Source organism: Python bivittatus, unplaced genomic scaffold (assembly GCF_059951505.1).
Source record: "Python bivittatus isolate LINGU-HERP-01145 unplaced genomic scaffold, Pbiv_v1 ctg000800_np1212, whole genome shotgun sequence".
Lineage (NCBI taxonomy): Eukaryota > Metazoa > Chordata > Lepidosauria > Squamata > Pythonidae > Python > Python bivittatus.
In genome coordinates this window covers 972,453-997,167 of record NW_028277105.1, presented here as the reverse complement: position 1 = coordinate 997,167, position 24,715 = coordinate 972,453, and the positions used below count along the sequence as shown (strand labels likewise).

The 24,715-nt window shown below is 43.7% G+C and overlaps 1 protein-coding gene across 1 annotated transcript; it reads left to right on the top strand.

Annotated features, from left to right (window-relative positions):
* The first annotated feature begins 876 nt into the window (after nt 1-876).
* On the top strand, nt 877-24,379 carry LOC103059024 (uncharacterized). The gene is made up of 8 exons (XM_025170531.2): nt 877-1,160; nt 3,554-3,639; nt 3,741-3,867; nt 5,559-5,765; nt 9,100-10,433; nt 16,768-16,879; nt 19,716-19,799; nt 20,997-24,379. Exons 2-8 carry the CDS (start codon nt 3,562-3,564, stop codon nt 21,788-21,790), a joined length of 2,736 nt encoding a protein of 911 aa, XP_025026299.2. The 5' UTR covers nt 877-1,160; nt 3,554-3,561; the 3' UTR covers nt 21,791-24,379.
* The last annotated feature ends 336 nt before the right edge of the window (nt 24,380-24,715 follow it).

The following is a 24,715-nucleotide window of genomic DNA, read 5'->3' as shown; positions in this document are numbered from 1 at the left end:
CATTGTTTTTCTTGGCTGCCCAGGGACTTAAAAAAGAAACTTGGAAACATGCAGAATGGGAGGACTATATAAATTAGATAGATAGAGTATTCTGGAAGAGGCTGTGACATTTTTCTCTTCCTCAGGGACGTGCTGTTTTCAGCATTAGACAGAATTCAGTTAAAATGACAATTGTTTTCGTTCTTTCCCATTAAAATGGTTCTTGTTTGACATAATTTTTAAAATAGTCTGGTTCACTTAAAGTGACTAAGCCAGAATCTGTGTTTTGCGGATTAAAGCTTAGCATATTTGAACTCAGCCACTTTGTTTTAAAAACCACAGCTTATGGCAACCAACCAACTATAATTAGTCAGCCAGCAAACCTTTTCTCTCTCCCTTCCTTCCTTCCTTCCTTCCTTCCTTCCTTCCTTCCTTCCTTCCTTCCTTCCTTCCTTCCTTCCTTCCTTCCTTCCTTCCTTCCTTCCTTCCTTCCTTCCTTCTCTCTCTCCTTCCTTCCTTCCTTCCCTCCTTCCTTCCTTCCTTCCTTCCTTCCTCCCGTCCGTCCGTCCGTCCATCCATCCATCCATCCATCCATCCATCCATCCATCCATCCATCACAATTGTATAGCCACCCATCTCACACAAAGCGACTCTGGGCGGCGAACAAGAATTAAAATAACAAGTGAATAAAAACAGGCATTATAAAAAGATAAAAAGTTATTATTAGAATAAAAACATTAGCTCAGCCCGACTTGCGGGTCTTTAGGGGTGGGGAGAACCGAGAGAGAAAAACTTCACTCCGAGTGAGGGCAGAGGAAAGGGCAGCGGCGGCTTCACTGGCTGCTCCCGAGCATGTCCGCGGAGCTGCCTCTTCGGCCACGCATGCGCCGTGGCGTCCCGAGGGGAGGCAAACCACCCCTTCTGCCGCGCAGCGCCCGGAGAGGATTTGCGGGTCTCGAGCCCCACCAACTCTCTTGGGGCGTTTGGCTGCAACGGGGCGCCCCCGGGCGCTAAGATGGGCGAGTGGGGAGCTTGGGAAGGCTCGCAGGGAAAGGGTGGCGTTCGGGGGGCCGGTTTCCAATCGGTTTCTCCGCAAGGCTGGATGGACACCCCCGGAGAAGGGGCGGCTTCGACCCAGGAACCGAATTAGGTCCCAGGAGTGGCGCTGGGCGTGGATCTCGGTAAGCGGGTGACTTGGGGGCTCTGCTGGAGGCTGCCTGGGGGATACGTAATTCAGCTAGATGCCCGTCCTCCATCCAGCAAGGGCAGTGTTGCTCAACCCTGCCGGGTTTAAGATGGGTGGACTTCAACTCCCAGAATTCCCCAGCCAGCCATGCTGGCTGGGGAATTCTGGGAGTTGAAGTCCACCCATCTTAAACCCGGCAGGGTTGAGCAACACTGAGCAAGGGAGATTGGGGGCTGTTTTGAATTGTGGGGGCCGCTGTCCTGAGCATCAGTACAACACCGCCCCCCAACCCTAACCCTCCCAGCCCATCTCTTGCTGGGATTCAGCCTGACAGCCAAATTTCTCTCCTTCAGCCTTTCCTAGTTGCGTGGGACTTCAAGTCCCATTGTCCCCAGCCAGCAGGGTTAATGGCTCTTTAAGACCCTCAGCATTTCGGAGTCACGTCCGGGATGGCTTCTCCCTCTCTTTCATCCACCCGCAGACGTGTGCGGTGATGAAGGGCCTCCGAGAGCCCACTCCCATTTGCGGGAGCCCCACCTCGAATCCCTCTCCTACCCAGTTCATTTATTGATTGATTAGATGCTTGTCCCGCATTTATTATCATTTTTTTAAATAAATAACTCAAGGCAATAGGCAAACCTAATCCTCCTCCTTCCTCCTTTTTTCCCCACCACCACAACCCTGTGAGGTAGGCCGGGCGGAGAGAGAAGGACTGGCCCAAAGTCACCCCGCCGGCTTTCGTGCCTAAGGTGGGACTAGAACTCACCATCTCCTGGTTTCTAGGCCAGCACCAATTCCCTACAATCCTCTTTTTCTCCTTCCCAGCAGGATTTCCCCTGCATTTATTTATTTATATTTCAAATTCGTCACCGCCCATCTCACTGCAGAGCGACTCTGGGCAGTTTACAGTAAAAAGAACAAATATTGATTAAAATAGAATAAATATTAATTAAAATCCATTGCAGCAAGATTCTATATAAATAATAAATGTCTTACACGAAACTGATGTGAACTAAGACTCGGGGAAGCCTCTTTTGTCTTCCTCTTTTCCTTCCCCTGGCTTGGCAGTATTACTGCCTTTCCCTTCTTTTCCCTTTAACTTTTAAAGCAGTTTGAGTCAGGTGCAGATCAAAGCTATGTCCATATTCAGCTTTTCTTCATTTCTCCAGAAGAGCACTGGTGGATAAAGGTGGATAAAAGGGGCAGGGTGGGACTTTTGCCATTTTTTTTATAAGCGTGCCATTGAATTGGGAAACCTCCTGAGCTGTGTGGCGTAAGGCAGGGTTCCTCTACCTTGGCAACTTTAAGATGGGTGGACTTCAACTCCCAGAATTCCCCAGCCAGCCCTGCTGGCTGAGGAATTCTGGGAGTTGAAGTCCACCCATCTTAAAGTTACCAAGGTTGACAAACCCTGGTGTAAAGCACGTGCTCAGCGGCCTACGCTAGAGGCACCACCTACCCTGTGAGATGGGTAATGCCTCCCTAGAGCCTACAGTTGCATGCCAAAATTAGGCGCCTCTTGTTAAATTGGGCAACTTGTAGGCCATGCACAATGACCCTCCCATCTTGGATTGCGCTGATGAGACATGGCAGCAAAAATATGAATTTGGGCAGATAATTTCTCTTCTGGATATCTGAAGTGGGAAAATACACTTGCGTGCAAAAATTTGGGCTCCCTAGTCAAATTGTCTCTTTTAGAGGAACAGAAGTGGTCACAACTCTACATGGCACAAAGTTACGTGTGGCCTCTTTCTGTAAATCTGAATGCATACTTATTATTTATCTGCAGTGGTTTACAGATCCAAAACGAGAAAGCCGAGACTATGTCAGGTGCAGAAGATGGGACAATCTGGTTTGCTGTCCAAATCAACCCTGCCTTATTTTCAAACATGAAAAAGAAAGGTTTTGAAATGAGCTTCATAGTCCCCACATTTGAATATGACTGAAAATCTGCGGGGAGACCTGAAAACATTTCTGACTTAGAAGACTTCTGCAAGGAAGAGTAGGAAAAAATTCCAAAACCAAGAATAGCAAGACTCGTCGTTGTCCATAGGAAATGTTCAGAAGCTGCTGTTTCTGCCAAAGGAGGTGTTACAAAGGACTGACTGAAAGAATGCTCAGCCTTTGCATCCCCCATATTCCCTGTTTTCTTATTCTGAATCTGGAAAAGCTCGTGTGGTTAATATGCATACATTTAATGTGCAGAAAGATGCCACGATTAATTGTGCTGCTAAATTTCTCCAGCACAATCCGGGAGGGGCCTGGGACCCGAAAGATGAGAGCGGGGTTTATGTTCCCTGTAGGCTACCCACCCCAGCACGGAACTCTATGGGAATACGATAGCAGGAGTGACATGTGAACATCCACCACCACTTTCTCTCTTCCTAGATTCCAGAATGACTTCCACCCCTATGAGAAAAGCCTCTTGGGTTCGTGGCAGAAGACGTATGTTGGCGGCGGCACCACCAGCTCAGGTAATGGTTGGCAGAGGGAAGGAAAGAAAGCCTGTCTTCTCTTCACCTTGGGCTTCTTCTGAATGAGTGGAGCTAAGAAGGCCCTTGTCTCCCCACTCCAGGCCTCTGTGACTTTTGAGGACGTGGCTGTGTACTTCACCAGAAGAGAGTGGGCTTTGCTGGATCCCTATCAACGGTATATATACCGGAAAGTCATGCAGGAGAATTATGACAACGTGGTTTCACTGGGTAAGGGCTGGTTTCCTCCACCGATTCTTTGAGAAGGACAGATCCCATCTCCGCAGCTGTCGAATGGGTCTTGCAAGGGAAGACCCACTTCCAGATCTAGCCAGACGATGCTGCAGTCTAAAAGCCAAGCTGGAGCTGCTGCGTACAGAGATATAGATACACAGTCTCCACCTCTTTGCAAAGGGTGCGGAAATTATGGCATGCCGTAGAGTTGTAGGACGTTGATCCTCCAGTTGACAAGCAGGTCAGCTGCTGTAATCCCTGAAGAATCTACAGCAGTGTTTCTCAACCTTGGCAACTTTAAGATGCGTGGACTTCAACTCCCAGAATTCCCCAGCCAGCCATGGCTGGCTGGGGAATTCTGGGAGTTGAAGTCCACGCATCTTAAAGTTGCCAAGGTTGAGAAACACTGGTCTACAGTGTGCCCTAAGAGCTTAATTCAACTACATTTCAGACTAGAGTAGCAGACCTAGGTTTGAATCCCTATTTAGTCATTAAACTTACTTTCTTAGCTTATTCTACTGTTTTGTTAGCCCTTCGCAGTAGGCCAGGTCAGGAAAAAGACACCACAAAGATGACAAAATTCTATTTTACTGTTGTAGGGGATAATCAGAGAACGTTGAAAGCATGCTAGAGATTCCCTCTGCCCCTTTTTATACCAAACCGAATCACAGTGGGGTTATCCTGAGTCTCTTCCTCACACCTTCTCTGGGAATGCGTTCTCATTTCCTTTCTAGATTACTTTCTCTTAAAGGGTCTCCTTGCATTCACTTGTCAAGGTTATCTTGGGACTCATATTGTACCATCCTAGTCTATTGGTTTCTAAAATATTCACCCCTTCTACTTTGTCTCATCTGCAGCTTTGATAATCAGCCCTTAACTCCTCAACCTGGGTTAGCCATGAAAAAGTTGGTCTATGTAGGGCCCCAAGAAGAGTGTGGCACTCCACTCAATATTAGTCTCCAAGATGATATGAAACAGTTCATGACCGTTCTCTGAAAGACATCATTCAGCCAATTATGGATCCGTCTAACAATTGTATCATTTAGCCCAATGTATCTCAACCTCAGCCACTTTAAGAAGTATGGACTTCAACTCCCAGAATTCCCCAGCCAGCTGGCTGGGGAATTCTGGGAGTTGAAGTCCACATAGCTTAAAATTGCTGAGATTGAGAAACACTGTGTTAAGCACTATATCACACAGACTCGTGTATTCTCTAACTTTCCCCACTTGTGAAACTTTCCCTACTTCATGAAAATGCCAGCGAGTGATAGTTGTACAAAGGCACTTCCATGTTGATGTTCGTTCAGAAGATTGAAACCAGAGCTTGCAACACCACAACGCCTTCCTGCCAGTGTATTGATTGTGACGCATCTCAGAATGGGAACTCTAGCTGTGCAAAAACATTATACCAACCAAAATTATGAAGGGAAGGCTTGGCAACGTGAATATATTTATTTTGTGATCTGCCCTGAGAATTTTACTCATGAGAGAAGCTAACCGGTGGTTGTAAGTATGGAAGCTAAGTCAATAAATGGTGCCTCCTTCTACAGTCCCCAGTGGATTGGAGATCTTCGGAAAGATGAACTAAACTTTCTACCTTATTATGGATTTCATTTGGAAGCTTTCTAGCTTTTTTCCCCCCTGTTCCACCCAATCAGAATATTGTTTTTCCTTTCCTTTCCAACCAGGATGGCTAAACACAACTCCAAAGCTCATCTCCCAGATCCAAAAAGGAAAGATGTTGTGGGTTCTCGATCAGCAAGAATTAGGACAAGGGGAGGTGCAGCCAAGTAACACTTCTGATGAGAAATTGGATATTCCAGTTTGCCGGAAACAGTTAAGTAGAGGATCCAGCCCTGAATTATCTCTTTCCAGTTTAGTCTCGTTTTGCACAGGTAAGAGACTCTGCTTATGGTGGCTTTGATTTTGTTGATGCAGATGCCTTTCACAAATGGTGTGTGTGTGCGAAAGAGGAGTGAACTGCTGTGTTGCTGGTTCCCTGGGTGTTAAGTTCCATGGAACTTTATAAAGCAATTTTAAAGTAAAAGTACATTGGATTTAAAGGATCACTGGTGGTAATGTTTTAAAAATGCATTAACAGTATTTATGATTTAATTATGTGTTTATTATGTTTACGGTTTGTCATAGACAGTAGTTTTTGTCATTTTACAGTCGGAAACTATCACAATTCCTTTTGGAGTCTTGCTGAGGAAAAATATAGTTAATCAATCAAAAATATATAAACCACGGCTCTATCCATGATCCAGGTGACTTCATCTATGAAAAGGGCTGGTCAAGAGTTATTATCTCCCCAGAGCTGCCTAAAGTGGGTGGAAGACAGCAAAAAAAAAAAAAGCTTTAAATAAAAATATTATAATCAAAATGATAACATTAAGAACAGTATTGACAAAAACTAAAACGAAATATGTGAACATGAAAAGCAGGCTGGTTAAAAGACCATGCAAATTGAAAGCCCAAAGAGTTGTGAAAGAGATGGTCAATTCCAGAGAAATGCAATAACTTTTTCATTGATGTGGACTTTCTTTTTTAATTGGCAGCTGGCTAGCCTATATAAGGCGGACCTGAGATTTCTCTGTTATTCAGGCCTATCTTGTGCTGCATTTTACATAATGAAAAATATAGAATTCCATCAAGGTATTACATAAAAGAGAAATAATGTTCATTTTTGAAATCCACTGGTGTGGAATTTTTTTGCCAAAGACAGGAGTACAACACTGAGGAGAAGAACCATGTTTATTGCAATGATCATAGGGTGCCCGCTTTCCAAGAAAGAGGGATCCTGAATGATGCATAAGCAGAGAATGTATACACTTTTGAGGTTGAGAGATAGGAAATCTGAGGGATCTGATTCAAGGATAGGTTTGGATAGGTGCTAAATGGGGGATAAATAGGTTTTCTATTGTGAGATAAGCAGACAGGTGATGGCCCTCCCATTGTTTCAGTATGATAGCCTTAAGAGGGCTATTTCTGGCAGTGGAACATGGTCACTCTTGCCTCATGCATTAGCCTGGAGCTGATCTTGTTTTGTATGAGCAAAGAATGGCAGAAGGAAGTGGAGAAAAGAGTTTGCAGGAGAGGCAAGGGGGAGGGGGCAGAAAGAGAGGCAAGGGGGAGGGGGGAAGAGTTTCCAGCTTTATTTTATTATATTTCCATCACACCGCCTTCTTAAGTCTATCATAAACCAGACTGAGTTCAATGGGACATATTCTTGAGTAACAACTCATACGCAACACAGCGACAGTTTAGGGGCCAAAACAGAAAGAATAATGATGCTATGGGTTATGGAGGAAGTATCTAGTAGTCTTCCCAAATTATGGCTAGGATCAAAAGAAGGAAATCCCAAGGACTGAGGTATGTTCCATGGAATGTTGTGTATAAGATAGCACATTGAGTTTATTCCAGACTAAAGAGACAGACATTGCTGGTATAATGCGTCCCTAATCTTTTCTATCAGTAGGCGTATTTGAAAAGTTGAATGCTTATTGTAGGCGCTACAGCTGTCATTGGGCAATGATCTCACACAAATAGTCACAAAACAAGTGTCAGGGCAAGTTTGAGAGTATATTGATGCCTGTGGGTATCATGCTAAGATTAAGACCAATAGCTTTGCCAGTGGAGTCTGATGTGACTTATGCGGCCAGTTGTGATCTTTCCTGCAGAAAGGTAGCCTAACCACAACCCCTTCTATGTTGGTAACAGTCAGACTTGATGACTATATTACCATGGTTCCCCATCTGGGCACTAGGGTGCCCTGGGGCATTACAGAAAACCTAGAGGGGTGCCAAGGGATAATCCAGTGATACCTGACATCTGTTGGACACCAAGCCAACTATGAGCCTAGGGAAACCATGAAAGAGTTTATGAGACATCAAGAGTGCTGTGAACCAAGAAGGTTTGAGAACTTCTGCTATTCATGGGGCTGCCTTTGAACACTTCTTGGATACTTCTTGGAAACTTTTGTTAATGAGTTCTTAGCTCTCCTAACCAGACTGTTAAGAGGAATTGGCTGTAGAGGTCATATCATACCAGATAAGAAATGCCAAATGCCAATCCATTTGTAAGCACAGCTCAAAAACTCTATTGGGTGTGAGACCTGGATACCCATTGTGAGGATAGTGTCAGGGAAAAACCACGTTAAACACGGGAGACAGACACACCATAAAACAAGTCACTCCAAAGTTCTAAAAACTTTATTAAATGTTAGTTCAACAAGCGAGTAAAATTCAATCATAAGCATACAAGGTACTTACTTAGATTCACATTGCAATGCAGATCAACAAGAGCAAGCCGTCAACTGAGACAGCTTGGCCATGTGGTCCCGACCCTTTAGTTGCAATCCTTTTTATCCCTAAGAACCGCAAACCACAATCATGACTCTCAGGATTTTCAACTGAATCATAACGTTCCCAGTGCTAATATTACCACACTTCCCTGTTCCCTTTGTCCCTGTCACGTCTGTTCCCATCAACAAGTTTGGTTATTTAACAATTTACTTAGTTTTGCAAGTTTTACTTATTTCCTGTTACTGGCTCAAAGGTCATCTCCAAGTTAGCCCTTGCTTTTATTATTAAATGTGATTAAACAACATATTAAAATAAGTTTTAGGCCACTAGCATTTTTCCTCTCACAATAGCAACATTTTTGGGTCTGGAGACTACACTTAGTTCCATGATTGGTGATGTTGTGGTGTCACCAGAGTGTCTATGGCTGAAATACCTTGCTTCCCTCTCCCCACTTTTCAGAAGGGTAAGAATGCCCATTAAAATTCACCCCAATTTTATGAGGAGCTTAGGATAGTTTACATCTCTTCAGCCTAGGTAACTTTTTTGCCCTTTTATGAACATATCTAGTAAGAATATTATGGAGGGTTTGGGTCCTTAAGATTCTGAATTTCGGTGGGTGGTGAATGGTTTTCTAAGATACGGTGCCTAATTATGCAGATCTCTTACTAGTAAGAACAAGCTTGAGAGAATCTTCCCTCATCAGGAAAAACACTTCTCTATTTCTATACATCTTTATATGACGCTAATCGATTGTACTATTAATCAAAAGCCCTAGTTAACTACTGAGCACTTAGCAGCCTTTTCACACTTAAAGATGAAATGTCAGGTTTTTAAAAAATAAGCTATACATCAGCATTCTAAGAGAGAAGAAGGATCTGTGGTTGGTTTTAATTTCCTGGGTAACATTTTATTTTTATTTCATCAGAGGTTGAACAGCTGAGGGAGGAGGAACAATGCCTTCAGAGAGAAAGTTCTCCACTGGAAAAACAAAGGAAATCATTGCAGCAGAGTAAAAATAGGCTTTCCCTTTCTATAAAGAGAAGAAAAGACTCTGGAATACAGTCTGGAACCAAGAAGACCCAAAGTGAACACAATCAGAAGAAAGCCAGTTCTTGTGAGGAAAACAACCAGAACGTCCTTAGAACGATAGTCCAAGAGACGTGTTGCAGGGGTGAAACTTCAGATGTATGTGAAGCAGGGAGCTCTGCTTCTCATCCAGCAGCATCACCATTTCAGTGCTTCATCTGTGGGAGAATTTGTCCCCACAATGCAGCCCTTATAGCACACCTGAGATCACACGCTCGAGAGAAGCTTTACACGTGTCTTGATTGTGGGAAGAAGTTCAGCGGGAGAGCAAATCTTAATAGGCATGAGAAAATTCATTCAGGAGAGAAGCCGTACCCCTGCTCTGGTTGTGGGAAAAAGTTCCTTGACAAAGAACATCTTCTTTGTCATACAAAAACTCATTCCGGTGAGAAACATTACCCATGCTCACATTGTGGGAAAAAGTTTATTTCCAAAGCTCATGTTGTTAGGCATGAAAAGATCCATTTAGGACTGAAGCTGTTTGCTTGCTTATACTGTGGGAAATGTTTCAGAGAGAGAGAACACCTTCACGTTCACGAGAGAATCCACACGGGAGAAAAACCGTACAAGTGCTCAGCTTGTGGAAGAAGCTTCAATTGCCTGTCAAACTTTAACCGGCACAAGAAAATTCATGGAGGAGAAAAACCGCATAAGTGTTCAGATTGTGAGAAAAGCTTCAGAAATATTTCAGACCTTAAACTTCATGAGAGAGTCCACACCGGTGAGAAACCTTATCAGTGCTCTGACTGTGGGAAAAGCTTCAGTACGGGTCCCAACTTTATCAGTCATCTGAGAACCCACAAAAAAGAAAAGCCGTATAAATGTCCGGAATGCGGCAGATGTTTAAAGCACAAATTCTCCTTGATGAAACATCAGCGAATACATAAGTATAAATGCCTCGACTGTGGGAAAAGTTTCAGCCAAAGCTCACTCCTTGAACGACACCGAAGAAAACATACTGGCGAGAAACCATTTCAGTGCACACACTGTGGGAAATGCTTTGACCGCAAATCTTCCCTGGTTATACACGAAAGGATTCACACAGGAGAGAAGCCGTATGGCTGTTCAGGGTGCGAGAAAAGCTTTGTTACCAGATATAAACTAAATCAGCACGAGCAGATCCACAGAGGAGAGAAACCAGAGACCTGTTTTGTGAACAGTGAAGCTATATATTGAAAACTCGTATGAAATATACCATTTTTTCAGTCTTTACTGCATGGGGCACCATGTTCCATGTGTTGGCCACTGTGAGGTTCAGCAGAGAAAATTCCTTCATTAGGCACATCTAGTGCCATTGGAATTGCCTGTCAATCTTGATTTTAACCATGGGATCCCTGACACCGGCCTTGTCTTTTGCTCAGCTTTCTTCTGCTGCTTTCTGGGCCACAACGCGCAAGCCAGGCTCAAAATGATAGTCAAGAGCGAAAGTCAAGACAGCAGAATAATTTGCTTTAGTTACACCAGGAGCTCTTTCTATAGGTTTCATTGTGAAACAATCCAGATTTACACGTCTGCTCTGTAATTTATTATATAGGGAAGGGAAGGGAAGGAACACCGAGCAACTGAAGAGGGTTGGAGCCTTCAGCAAGGAAGAAGCAAAAGGAACAGAATAATAGCAGTATGGGTATAGTTCATTGCACCAAGCAGACAGTCTTTGTCTTCGCTGAAGGGACTGAAAATCTCTGTATTGGTGGAGCAGGATTTTGAGTTTTGTTGGTAGCCACTGGGGAGACTTCCATCAAGGAAGTCTTGACAGTTTTTGTACTACCACTTTTCTGTCACTCTTCAGAAGCATGTGCTTGGTCATTTCCCTCTCTGGCCCTACACACACACACACACGCTGGCCAGCATTTCTATAAAGCAAGTGTGCACAATTTCTTTAGGCTAAAGGGCAAGTCCTGCCAGCTCCATTTCAAAACATAGCACCATGGGGGAAAAAAGCCTGCATTTGACTCAGTATAATTGGAGTTGAGTTAAAATAATTGGAGTTAAGAGTTTAAATACAAGGAGTCCCTAGACATTACATTATTCTTCCTTTCTGTTGCATGAAAACTTACATTTGATGACCCTTTTCTGGGACAGTCTCTTAGGGCTGTGCTTCAGTTCAGAGGTGGCTTTCCATCTGGACGCTCAGTTGATACGCTTCCACTGAAGACTCAGCATTTTGGGGCAAGAGAGAAAGAAACGTCATGCAAAAGCTCCTTCCTCTTCATTGGGGTCTTTCTTTCCAGCAGGGCAATTGAGCACCTGCTCTTGGACTTCCTTCCAGAGGACCATCGTCCAAGAGCAGACATGGGCAGCATTTTCACCTGAGAGCTACAACCCACCTTCCCCATCTGCTAGTGGCCCACAGGAGGCCCTTTCAATGAAGCAATGACATCAGTGGCCAAAATGTTCACTCCTTAATGTTTTTGGAGAGTTGGGGTGGGATTTGAAACAATGGAAGTTGGTTCTTTGGACTCTCAGCACACCTATATCTACTTACACTGTTCAGATCCCACCCTTGGCCACTGAATGTTGTTGGTACAATCTCAGGGTGCTTTGAGGACCGGGGAGCTACATTTTGGACACCTGTTGCCTGCCCTTACCTTACAGGTTGGTGGCTCTACTTTGAAGGTTGCTGTAATCTCTGGCAAGGAGAACATCAATCACTACAAGAAACAGTTGAGATGAACAGATACTGATAGAAAGCTTTAGTCATCCTTTAAGCTTGATAAGAGATAACAGCCTACCAGTGAGAAACCAGTTAAGTGGGAAATATTTCAGGCCACAATCAAATGTTTAAGGCAGTGTTTCTCAACCTCGGCAACTTTAAGATGAGTGGACTTCAACTCCCAGAATTCCCCAGCCAGCTCATGGGGAATTCATGGCTGGCTGGGGCATTCTGGGAGTTCAAGTCCACACATCTTAAAGTTGCCGAGGTTGAGAAACGCTGGTTTAAGGCATATATGAACTCAGATGCGTGTGTGCAAAAAGAGCTGTCGGTTGGAATATTTGGCTGCTAAAGCTCTATAAACATTGGGTGGAAGGAAGACCGTACTAAATTATTAGCTGCTCAAGGCCAGAGTTGGTATATGTTGCCGACCATAATCAGGCAATATTATACACAAATTGCTTTATGTGAATGAAATGGATGGTTATCCATACTGTTATTAGAGGGGCGTGCAGAGATCTGGATTTTAAGGGGAAAAAGGATTCAGAGAGCACATCGTTTACCTGTGAATTCCTTAAATCAAACAATTTTTCCTAGATTTTGCGAGGCAGGAAAAGATGCAGCTTCTGTAGAAGGTATCAAGAATTGCTAAGCAAGTGCCCTTTTCTACACCGGATCATCTTTTTCCTTTGAATTTGGATTTTTGCCTAGTTCTAAGTATTATATGAGTTAGCATTTATACTATAACATGCGTGAATTCTTACTTAGGCTTGATGTTTTATACGGCTTGTATGATTTGCTTTCCAGGGGTCATATAAATGAAGTACTGTCTACATCAGACTGTAGTTGGCAGCTAAACATATTTATTTTTTATGTTTACAGTATTTTTTTGTAAAGGCCGCAGGGAGCATGGGGTGACCCAATGGCCAGACTCTTCAGCCATACTTGTTTAAAGATGAGTTTGGGAGAAGCTGGTTAAAGTAGGTCAACTCGTTTTACTGGGGTACATTGCACTTATTCTTCTTCCTGTTTTTTTTTTTTTTTTAAACAGGCAGAAAACTTTAACAGGCAGAAAACTGAGTAATGCAGAGCACAGGAGCTGCAGAAACATTGCTAACACTTCTTCAGGCTGTGGAACCTGTTAGGAAAACAAAAATTCCTAGAACCTGGTTAAGAGTCAAAGCTCTAGTGATAAAATTGACTGTGTTGAGTAAACTTTATTTTATTTTATTTTACTTTATTTTATTGGCCATACTCTCTCTTGGAACCCCATCAGATTCTCACAGAAACCTGGGTCAGTGGAAGAGTTTGAAAAACCCTGTTTTGACGCATTCTTTGAAGAAGCAGGATAGGAAGAGTCTTGACGCCTTTGAACTCTGGGGTTGAAGAAGACTCCTGAGAATACCGTGGACAGCCAGGAAAAAAAAAAACCAATGGATCATTGAACAAATCAACCCAGAGTTCTCGCTCAAGGCACACAGGACCAGGCTCAAATTATCCAACTTTGGACACATTATTTGAAGACCCAGCTCTCTGGAGAAGGTTCTGATGCTGAGAAAGGTGGAAGGAAAGAGAAGAAGAGGACGACCAGCACTAAAGAACAGGTTAGGGGTAGATCATTGTGGAGAATATCTATCTACATGCCACTGACATAATACTGAGAACGGGAAACAAAACTAGATCAAACTAAGAGTCAAAGAAAGAGGTTACCACCATTAAATATTTGAGAGTTTTTTCCCCTTCTTTCCTTTATTTAATATCTATGAATTTATACCAGTGTTTTGTGCATGCTTTGAGATGTTTGAGTTTGTTAAAAATATATTTTCAGATAGTGCTATCCTGAAACTAGCTGCAGTGAGGAAAAAAAACTACAGACATGTACATAAAATGAAACTGTGTCCAGGCCCTGGCTGGGTTTACACATGATGTCAAGCCATGGTTTATTTAAACAGTGGATTATTTAATGGTCTGGGTTCACACAACATGGTGTGCTATTAACCATGGTTCTCAGGCAACAGGGCCTGAGTAACAAAATACATAAACCAAAACAAACCACATTCTGGATTAGCAAATCTTCAAATCCAAACTTCGGCTAGAGTTTCCTCCAGCGTTCCTTTCTTCCCAGCCCTCAGAAAATCCATAGGGGAATCTACATATATAGAAAAGAGATGGAGCTTCTATAAAAGTTTTGTTCAAAGAAAGAAAAATAAATGATTATCTGTAGAAATGTCTTCAGCTGTCAGCTTTGCATTTTTTACTGTTTTACCCTGCCCTGATGTCTTTTCACAGCACAGGCATGAAGCAAGAGCAGCTTTTCCTGCAAGTTATACTGATTAGTTGGATTCACACACTGCAGCAAGCCATGATTTGTTTTAACTATGATGTGCTGAATCACCCACAAGAGGGTTCATACTATGCTAAGACATCCACCCCTCCTGAATATGGGGGCCAGGATTTTCCAATGGGCTGGTTTCCACAAACACAAATACGTCAATTTATAATTGATGCATATAATTATGGATTTATAATTTCTGTTCAAGGTACCAGTCAAGAATTGAGAATTGCTTGGGAGTAAATTGGGTAGAGATGAGCTGGGAAATACCTGCCTGGCAGGAACTGCAACGTTGCAGAAGCAGAAAAAAGGTCTGCAGAGATCCCAACAGGATTACTCTGTCAAATTGTAACGAATGCAATAAAGATTATGAAGAAGAAGCAACAAATGCTGTGAGAATATTGAAAAACGAAGAGGTGCAGATTTACCTGGAGATATAAACCCAAATACCAGCAATGAAAGCAATACAATGAAACTTTGGGAAAAGTGGAATCATTGTAACAATCTAACTAAAAATTTCTCTACTTCTTCCCTGAATTCACATTTGGGAAACACTTCACAGTTGGGGAAACCTTGATCTAATGACTATCTGTATTTTTGCAGCCCAGATCTGATGACCTTCTACAGCAGCATTTCTCAACTTGGCAACTTTAAGATGGGTGGGCTTCAACCAGCTGGGGAATTCTGGGAGTTGAAGCCCACCCACCTTAGTTGCCACGGCTGAGAAACACTGTTCTGAGAATGCCAACTTTCTTGCATAGAAGAATCCCAGCCACATTAGTGGCTGTGTTCCTGTGACATACTTATCCCTTAACTTACCCAATAACCATAAGTTAATCCAATTTTCTGAGTTTGCACTGAACCCGAAACAAACCATACAGACTGAGTTTGCACAAGGTATGAGGTTAGATTCATTTCTTTGGATCTAAGACTTGTTTTGACCTCCCTGTGTCTGTTTCTCACCTGGCCTCTTGTCAGTAAAATGAGTCTCTGTATTTAAGAGTCAAGGGGAACTTCCTCCCTTTCCTTCTTCCCCCACCCTTCTCTCTCAATGTAGTTTAAATAGAAGAGAGGCTTTCCTATCTGGTGGATTTCTTAATAAATCTAACTTGTATTTCAAATCTAACAAATGTCTGTTAGCGTTCAGTGATAGCTGGGCTAGATTCTGTACCCAAGCCACGTTTATGATGAACATTTTTCTTTTTCAATGGGGCCCACTGCTGCTCGTGTTGTGGAAGGTGCAATGAACAGGTGGAACAACCAGCCTTAGAATTGACAATGAAGATATCGAAGTGGTGGACGGCTTCTGTCTTTTAGGATCAACCGTCAGTGGTAAAGGAACAAGCTAGTCAAGAAATATGCCACGGAGTAGCACTCGGTAGAGCAGCCATGAAGGCCTTGGAAGAGATTCAAATGTCATGATGTGTCTGTACCTATGAAGACCAGAATTGCACAGGCCGCGGTAGTCCCTGTGATACTCTATGGAAGCAAAAGTTGGACTTTGAAGAAGCAGGATAGGAAGACTTTGGAAGTTTGATGTTGGAGAAGACGCCTGAGAGTACCAAGAAAACAAACTGATGGATCATCAAACAAATGAACCCAGCGTTTTCACCCCAGGCACAAAGGACCAGGTTCAAATGATCCTACTTAGGGCACCTTATGCAAAGACCCAGCTCTCTGGAGAAGGCGCTGATGCTGGGAAGGTGGAAGGAAAGAGAAAGAGAAAAAGAGGAGGACCAGCAACAAGGGGGATGGACTCCATTATACTGGTGATGGGATCACTCTTGGCAGAGCTGAAGGACCAGGTAGGTTAGGGACAGATCCTCATGGAGAAAATCTATGTGGTCACTAAGAACAGTGTTCCTCAACCTTGGCCGCTTTAAGATAGGTGGACTTCAACTCCCAGAATTCCCCAGCCAGCATGGCTGGCTGGGGAATTCTGGGAGTTGAAGTCCACCTATCTTAAAGTGGCCAAGGTTGAAGAACACCGTCTAAGAAGACAACGACTTAATGGCCCGTAATCAATCGCTGCTGCTTAATCGCTCAGAATTCTTTTGCCACCCTTTATATGCTCAGGAGCACATCTTTTATTACGAATGCTGCAGCTCGTTATATGGCTCAAACATCGCAAGATTTGCAGCATGCGATCGGCCGGCTTGAACATCCCCGGTTCCCCGCCATCCGTCCATCCATCCATCGTCCATCCATCCATCCGCTCCGACAGCTGATTAGTTGGGCCTGCCCTTGCCAGTCTCCTGGCAGGGCTTCGGTCACATGATAGGAAGCGGAAAGCAAGGGGAAAGCCGCCTTTGAAACCCAGAGAGAAAGCGAAGGAGAAAGTCACCCAGGTCCGCTTGTGGTTCAGATGGCTTAATCCGGATTAGCGGCCCCTTAATGTTCTCTCCCCTGCCGTGCGTCTCTACGGGCTCCCGGCTTTTTAAAATTCACCCCTCTTCTTCCTGAAGGCTGGACCTCTTTAGGCATTGCCCTGATGGAGATGGCGTGGGACGGGCTGGACTTAGCCCAGTTATAAAAGTTTGTTCGCTTTTTCCCCCCAAAGTGTTTGGGGCGTTGAAGAAGAGAGGAGAAACGCGTCGACCGAAGAAACGGCCCGACGAGTGCATTGTGGAAGAGGTAAAGCAGAGGGGGAGGGAGAAGGAAGAGTGCAGCATGCAGAATTTCCTGCTGGGTTGGAGCAGGGTCTTCACTGAGCCTTCCCACCACCCTTTTTTCCTTGCTGCTCTGTTTCTCTCCCCCCACCATCGCCTCCCGTTGAATTTAAGCTTGCAAATTCTGGTCTGTTTTCATAGTGTCATGTGGAAGCAACACCTGCGCACACTTAGTTGTGTGATAGCGCTATGCAGTGAATTGAGGCTGTGTGTCACCAGTCACGCCTCTGGGTGCAAGTCCTCTTGAGCTGAGTGGGAGTTGCTTTTGAGTAAATACGGCTGCGTCCAGACAACGTGGCTGCTTTTCCACCGTTAGCTGGTCCATGCTTAGGATATTAACCCAGTTGGTGGGATGCACACTGGCCGGGTGGCTGAAAGAGCTCCAAGTCAGGGGTCCCCAAACCCATCAGCTCATCGACCCCTTCATGAAGTTACGGATTGTTCATCACCCTGAAACATTTATTATAGGAAAATAATTTAATAAATACTACTTTGATAGTACTACAAAGAATAGTAATAGAGACAACTCAAGGCTGCTGTCACTGGTGGATGTCTATCCAACCCTGGGTCACGCTGTCTCGCCACTAGTCCCCTCACCTACAGCACCAGGGACTGGCATGGAGCTCTACAGGGGCCCCAAAAGATTAATTAACCCCAATCGACCTTCCCTCATTTATCAACTACCTATTGACCCCCAGACATTTACTGACCCCTTGGATAGTCCCATTGACCCTTGGAAGTCAATATTGGCCACTGTGGGGAACCCTGCTCTAGGTGCTGAAGCTATAGCTAAAAATAGGGGGTCCAGGCTGGATTAGACTAGGTCAGGGGTTCTCAGGAATTACATTCTAAAAAAAGGACTGAGGACCCCAAAGAGCTTTGGCTTATTATTATTTATTCGATTTGTATGGCCACCCGTCTCATCTCAGTGACTCTGGGCGGCTCACAACAGGTAAAAATAATAATAATAAAAAAATTAAAAACCCATATTCAAACATATAAAAAACAATCCATAATAAATTTTGAAAACAGAAAATCATGAACAGTGGCAGAATTCATCCTATGTCAACACAACACAGCCATTGTAAAGTTCCCACCACTGCCACTTCCTAAAGGCGGGGAGGGTCACAGCCAATCTAAGGTCCAGGGGATGATGGTTTATGTTGGTTATATCAATATTTACTGTATTAGAAATTAAAACTGGGAAATTTTAAACTATTTATTTGACTTTGCAAACCCCCTGAAATGGTCTCCAGGGGTCCCCAGGGGTCCCCAGACCACACTTTAAGAACCACTGGACTAGGCCATGGGAATACTCCAAAGCCTTGGGTGCAATTTTTTCAGCCTCTCTACAGTTGTTGACAAGTTTCAATAGTTGCTAGAATGAATTGTGTAAAAGGCTGGTTCCTCTTCTGGTTGGCCACTAGATGACACCGAATGTGGACCCAGAATGTGGACTTTATCAGGTCTTTGGCCTGATCCAGCAGAGCTCTCTTGGGTACAAGAAGAGGGGACAATTCAATACCCAGGGAGCCATCCTATTTAAATAGTTTGTTTAATTTTGATTTTACTGATGTTGAAATACATTTGAATTTTTCACCAAACTTTTTTGTCCTGCCCACTTATTGTTTAAAGGGTGGCTTCAATAGGCCACTCAAAGGCCAGGAAAAGTGGTGCAGAACCTAATTAGATATGAAATCAACTCTGGGGGTCCTTACGAGAGAGGTCCGGTAAAAACAAGGGCGGTAGACTACTTTTTTTAAAAAAGAGAGGGGTTAAAGGGATGAGCAAGTTTCTAAAATATGCGTACTTTGGCCTTACTGTCGTGGGATGATGGTAATGGCTGGCTTAGGTCTGAGAAAGTGTTGGAGCCCAAAAGAAGCTTCTAGATTGATGGGAGACTTGTAATGAGACTTCCAAATTTATTGATAACATGATAAATTTAGTATATACAGGGAGTCCCCAGTTTAAGAATGAGTTCCGTTACCAAGGTCTGTCCTTAAGTCGAATTTGTATGTAAGCTGGAACAGCGTTATTGTATACGTATACACAATATACAGTATTACTATATCAGTAGTATTGTGTAATGAGCTTGAACCATTGTGTATTTAACTCGAATTTTGCTACAATAGTCTTAACTATGGGTTGTCCGTAAATGTTCTATATAGCCTGCCTTCAAAGTGGTAGTTGTGCCCCTTCCCCCAAATATTTTAAATTTATATTTATAATTGAAACTTTTAAACAAGAAGGTAAACACTAATACAAACTAATATAAAGTAAGGAGGAAAAAAGAAAAAGATCTGAACCTGGTCCAGCGCTCTTAAACACTATCTACCTGGGCTTTAAAGGTTCTTAAAGGGGACAGATTTATTGTGGTAAAAGCCTTCCTAGGAACAGGGGTATCCCCAAGTAAAAAAGAGGGAAGGCTTTGATGGTGCTGTTGTGGCCCCCATTTTTACTTTTAGACCTCCCTGTGGACACCCCTGTTCTTAGGCTGTGGCTTCATTGTTAAATTGATGGTTTAAAAAGCCTTTTCCAACTTACAGTTCTAAGTGGAAAGCGTGTTGGGCTTACCCAGAATTAAAAAAAGCAATGGAGAAAACTGGGAAGTGATCAGGGTTGAACTCTGTTGATAATGTGTAGCCTTTACAGAACTAAAAGGCCAGCTTGTGGAGTTTTAGCCTTGGAGCATAGAGTAGCCAGGAAAAATACTAGGCTCCTCAAATCAGTGCAGACTATTTCCCCCAAATTAACATGTTTAAAATGTTATTATTTTGACTGTCTTTCTTCACATGCGACAGGAGCAAGTGGCTTTCTGGAGTCAGCCCCAAACGCTCGATGTGGAGTTGCTATGGAGGAAGATTCTGGCAGCATCATTGTTCTGGGTGAGAGCTTTTTCTCCTCAAGATTTGTGGCTCAACGCAGAGAGAATGGGGTTCTTCCCCCACTTCCAGGAGGACTTGATTTGGAAACATTTCCCCTGCATTTCTGCAGCCTCACTTGCTCTCTTGAGCTCAGCATAGATCGTGTGGAAATGCTCCCTGGGAAGCCACTTCTGGGGAGCGATTAATTGCAGGAATCGATGCTTTAAGAAGCAGCAGCAGGATCCAGGCCATTTGTGCCATGCTGAGCTGAAGAAGGCTGTCACTGCCTTGCATTCCTTCAGCTCATGCACTCCTTGGCGACACAGTGAAGACGAGGCAGCCTTTGGAGGCCACGTTGGCGCCATGTTTCCAGAAAGATTGATCTCTCCTCAGGGTTCCAATCTCATGCTGGTTTTTCCTAGTAGCCACCTTGCTAGGCAAATTTGGTGGCGGGGGTGGGGGCGGGAAGGAGAGGAGGTTGGCTGTGAGTGGTTTAGGATACCAAGTGAAAATGGACAGACATTGTGATACAATGCAGTAGAGCACCAAGTCCTCAGGAAGACGGGAGCACATGCCAGGAGGGAGGACACAAGAGGCAGCACAGTCCGGAGCAGGAGCACGGGAAGAGGAAGAGAGTTAGGATAGCCACTCCCTAGAATCTCCCAGGATCCACTAGGTTAAAGTAGTACAGATTTAGTCTGGCAAGATTCTGTCTATATGGTGTAAGCAATAAAAGAAATGAACTGGGCTGGACTGTTTCCCTGGTGTTCTTGGACTGGGCCTGACTTCAATCAATGTGCTCCCTCCTTCCTGAGAACCTGATGCTCTGTTGCATTCTGTCATTTCACCTCCCGCTTCGTAGATAATCAATTCCATCACAGCTATGGTAGATCAGGGGATATACTTTTTTCCTGAGCTGAGGGATGAGCTTGGCTTTCAAGCTGTATTCTTAGATGCTCACAGGAAAACACACGTGAGCTCTCTTGAAGTTTGGTCATGACACAAGATTTTGACATTTGTTTAAAAAGTTGAATATATCAGGAAATGGCACAGGCAGCGTTGTAGGAAGTGATAGATTTCCTTGCGTCTATTATGTCCTTCTTTAACAACTCATAGTTTAGAATTACTTGAGAAAAGGGTCATTTTATGGAGGGCATTTTTTAATTGGTATTAGCCCCAGGCCTACATAAAGACTGATACTACAATTCTCTCTTCCAGAAGGTGATGAGGATGAAAGAATCTACCCAAGAGAGGATCCCCATTACTGTTCGATATATGGCAAAAGTTTTGGTGATCAGTCGAGCCTAATGGATCATGAGAGACCCAAAGCAACTGAGAAACGATACAAGTGTGCTGACTGCGGGAAAGGCTTCAAGAAAAGATCGGCCCTCCTCACCCACGACCGGACTCACACGGGAGAAAAACCCTACAAATGCTCAGATTGTGGGAACAGCTTCAGTAATAAATCTAGCCTGACAAGACATAAGAGGAAGCACACCGGAGAAAAGCCGTTCTGCTGCTTAAACTGTGGGAAACGTTTCAGCCAGAGCTCAAGTTTAATCAGGCATATGAGGAATCACACAGGCCTGAGGCCATATATTTGCTCAGACTGTGGCAAAAGCTTCAAGCAGAGCTCCAGTCTCCTGGTCCATGGGAGAACCCACACAGGAGAGACCCCATACAGTTGTTCCATCTGTGGGAAACGCTTTTCCCAGAGCTCAAATCTTGTGAAACACGAGAGGATCCATAGTGGAGAAAAGCCTTACAGATGCTCAGACTGTGGGAACACCTTCAGTAACAAGTCTAGCCTCACTAGACATAAGAGAAACCACACAGGGCAGAAACCATACAAATGCTCCCAGTGTGGGAAAAGGTTCAAACAAAGTTCAGGCCTTCTTAAGCATGAGAGAATCCATACGCGGCCCAGCTTCTCTAAATACTCTGATCCTACCTTGGATCCGGATTCCAACCTGCCTGTACATGAGAGAGACCATGTTGGAGAGACTGTATAAATGGCTTGCTCTATAAACTAAGTTTTATTTGACATCAGTAAAAGAGGATAGGGTTCAAATAAAGCTGTATTTGAATAGTAGCAGGAGAGTGTTGGTTCACAGATAAACAAAGCCTGCAGAGTTTGTGACTCTGGTCTCAGCTGTATGGCCCAACCCTCTTTTCTTGCTGCTGTGCAAACAGTACCCAAAGGGAAGATGTTTGAGATGTGGTGACGGAGTTTCCAGAGTTCGACAGTTTTTACCTGTGAAACAATTCTCTTGGGGGAAGAGAGTTCTTGTAGAGACAATTTAGTTGATTATTAATCAAAACACCCCATTGTATGGGAAAGGGAAATATTAAAACCTGTCTCAAGACCTGCCCTGCCGTTAAGTGAAATAGCAAATGCAGGTTGGACGTTGTCAGCCCTACAAGGTAGACCAGACCAAGAAACAGACGCCACGTAGACCTAAAACTACTTTTATTAGAATGGCTGTAGTAGCAGAATCTTGCAAGTGTGAATGTGCTTCCTCTCCCTCTTTTATCTTCTTGAGAATTTGGGGGGGAAGGTGCCTGTCTGAGATGTTTTTGTAAATTTCTCTCTCTGTTTGGGCTTAAGCCATGTTTATCTGTTTGTTGCCTTGGTAACAGATTCTTCCCTTTCTCCATCAAGGCCATCCTCTGTGCCAGTGTTTCTCAACCTTGACAACTTTAAGATGCGTGGACTTCAACTCCCAGAATTTCCCAGAAGTCCACGCATCTTAAAGTTGTCAAGGTTGAGAAACACGCTCTATACTCTACAGATATGCTGTACTGATTGTTGGAGAACTAAGCTGTATGTGACATGTACAGTCTATCCTGTATCTCCTGAATTAGCCTCTCACGGGGTGGAATGTGCTATCCCATTAAAGGGGTTAGAAGTTAAATCCAGCTGCCAGCCAGGTTGGCTTTTGATTCTGGAATTTGCCAGGGTTAGGGAGGGGGGTGGGGATTGGAGGGGACTAAACCATCTTTTTCTGTCTTTGAAGCAGTCATTTATCTTTGGCCAGCTTTGCCATTTCTATTGATTAAGGGAAGACTTCCTGTCCTGGATATTTCCTTTTACCATTCTGGGATAAATCGGAGCAGTTTTCTCGTAGGTTTGTGAAACGTTCAATGTGATTAGGAAAAAAACCTGAACCTGATAGAAATAGGATTTCTATTCTAGCCATACAGAAGAGAAGCTTCTGCTTAGACATGGACGTAGAAACAACAGCTTCTAGTCTCTTTGGGTAGAAACGCAGCCATGATATCTCTCTTTGGTTGTTGAACTTTGCCCGTTGCATTTCCACGCCGATCATGGAGAATAAATTTTCTCTGTGGCTAGCGTGAAAACCAAGAGACACAGCAGAGGGAGGATGGAGAGATCCGTCCTTCCTCAGTCATCCCACTTGCTTTCCTGGAAGGAATTCCTGATCGTCGTCGTTTCATTTTTTAAATGAAAAGCTACAGGAGAGAGAGTTGATTAGGTCCTTGTTCGTCTTCGCTGCCTTGATCAAAAACACTAGCGGTCATGTCTTGTCTTGACATGCCTGTGGGATTCATTGGGTAAATTTGCTTCATTGGCCACTGAAGAAACAAAGTCCAAAATCCATGCACAAGGCTGGATCTTTCTTTTGTATTTATTTAAATACATTTTAGGGCAATTTAACCTATATTTGTTTCCCACCACGTAGAATACAGTGAGTGTCGCTGCCAGTAAGATATATACAGGTTCAAACTGCTTAAGCCTTTTCTGTAATCGCTCTATGAAGTCCTATCTAATTCTAGATCCCTATTTTTGGCTTAAATGTCAGTTTTCTGAGTAACTTTATTGCTCTTTTCTTAGGACTACCATACCTGGCCTGCAGAAACAGATTATCAAGCCTGATATGACAGCCCTACATTTTCTTATGTCAGGTGGCCCAATGGATAGAGACTTGTAGTTGGGTGTGGGAGTTCTGGGTTCAGGTTATGCCCCAGTGTGGCCTTGCAATCTGCCAGGCAGCCTTGGTTGCCCATATATGAAATGGTCTACCTCGCAGGATTGATGTGAGGCTGAAGATAAATAAAGGTGTACAAGTTGCATTTGCGCGTTCTTTTTTAAATGCTTTGCTTCCTTTCTGTGCCTTTAGCATTTTTCTGTAGCTGCTACCTGCAGCCTCTCTTTTTTCAGATTTTCCCATGAAACCTTGAGTTGACTCCTGGCGACCACATGGACCATATTTTGGGTAGTAGGTTCTCGTTGCTTCTTCTTCCTGGTCTCTAGGCCAGCATCTTTAACCATTACCCCAAACTGACCGTCACTGCACTATTAGCCTCCAGATAAGGGACCGGTTTCTTCTCTGATAATCTACCTCCCTACGACTGCTAGGAGGAGCGGGAGAATATTTTGATTCACCATTAAAGCAGTGACAAAAGATAACTTCCTTCCCGACCTCAAACCCCAACGTTGACATGGAAGCTTTGGCGCAACCAGAAATGCGATTTTGCCTGTTTCTATTTGTGGAAGGATTGAGAGATTTAGGTCCAGGAGGCAAAAGAAACCGCCAGGTTCAACAGCCTTGAAAATCTTTTGCCCTACAAAAGATCCCCGGAGGGATCTGGATTTTAGGAAAAATGCGGGAGGGTGAAAGGTCAATTTCCCAAGCCTAGTCTGCCACAGTTTGTATAAATGGTGCTGCCCTCAAATAAATATATGGGCAAACTTGATATTGGTAGCTTGTTTTCCTCTATCTGCCCTGGGCTGAACATACAGATGAACATGTAAAGCAAAATCTCAAAATCATACTCGTGCCTTGTTCTGGGTCGGATGGTGATTATGGCAATTTCGTAATTATAATTTAAGCATATCGGAAGGAAGGGCCTGAAGCTGGGTAGTGTAGCGATTGCAGTCTGCAGTGTGGAATGGAGAATATTTATTTATTGTT

Coding starts and splice junctions, on each gene's coding strand:
- LOC103059024 (XM_025170531.2), top strand. CDS start 3,562: ATGACTTCCACCCCTATGAGAAAAGCCTCTTGGGTTCGTGGCAGAAGA. Junction 3,868..5,558: donor TGACAACGTGGTTTCACTGG/GTAAGGGCTGGT, acceptor CTTTCCAACCAG/GATGGCTAAACACAACTCCA. Junction 5,766..9,099: donor TTTAGTCTCGTTTTGCACAG/GTAAGAGACTCT, acceptor TTATTTCATCAG/AGGTTGAACAGCTGAGGGAG.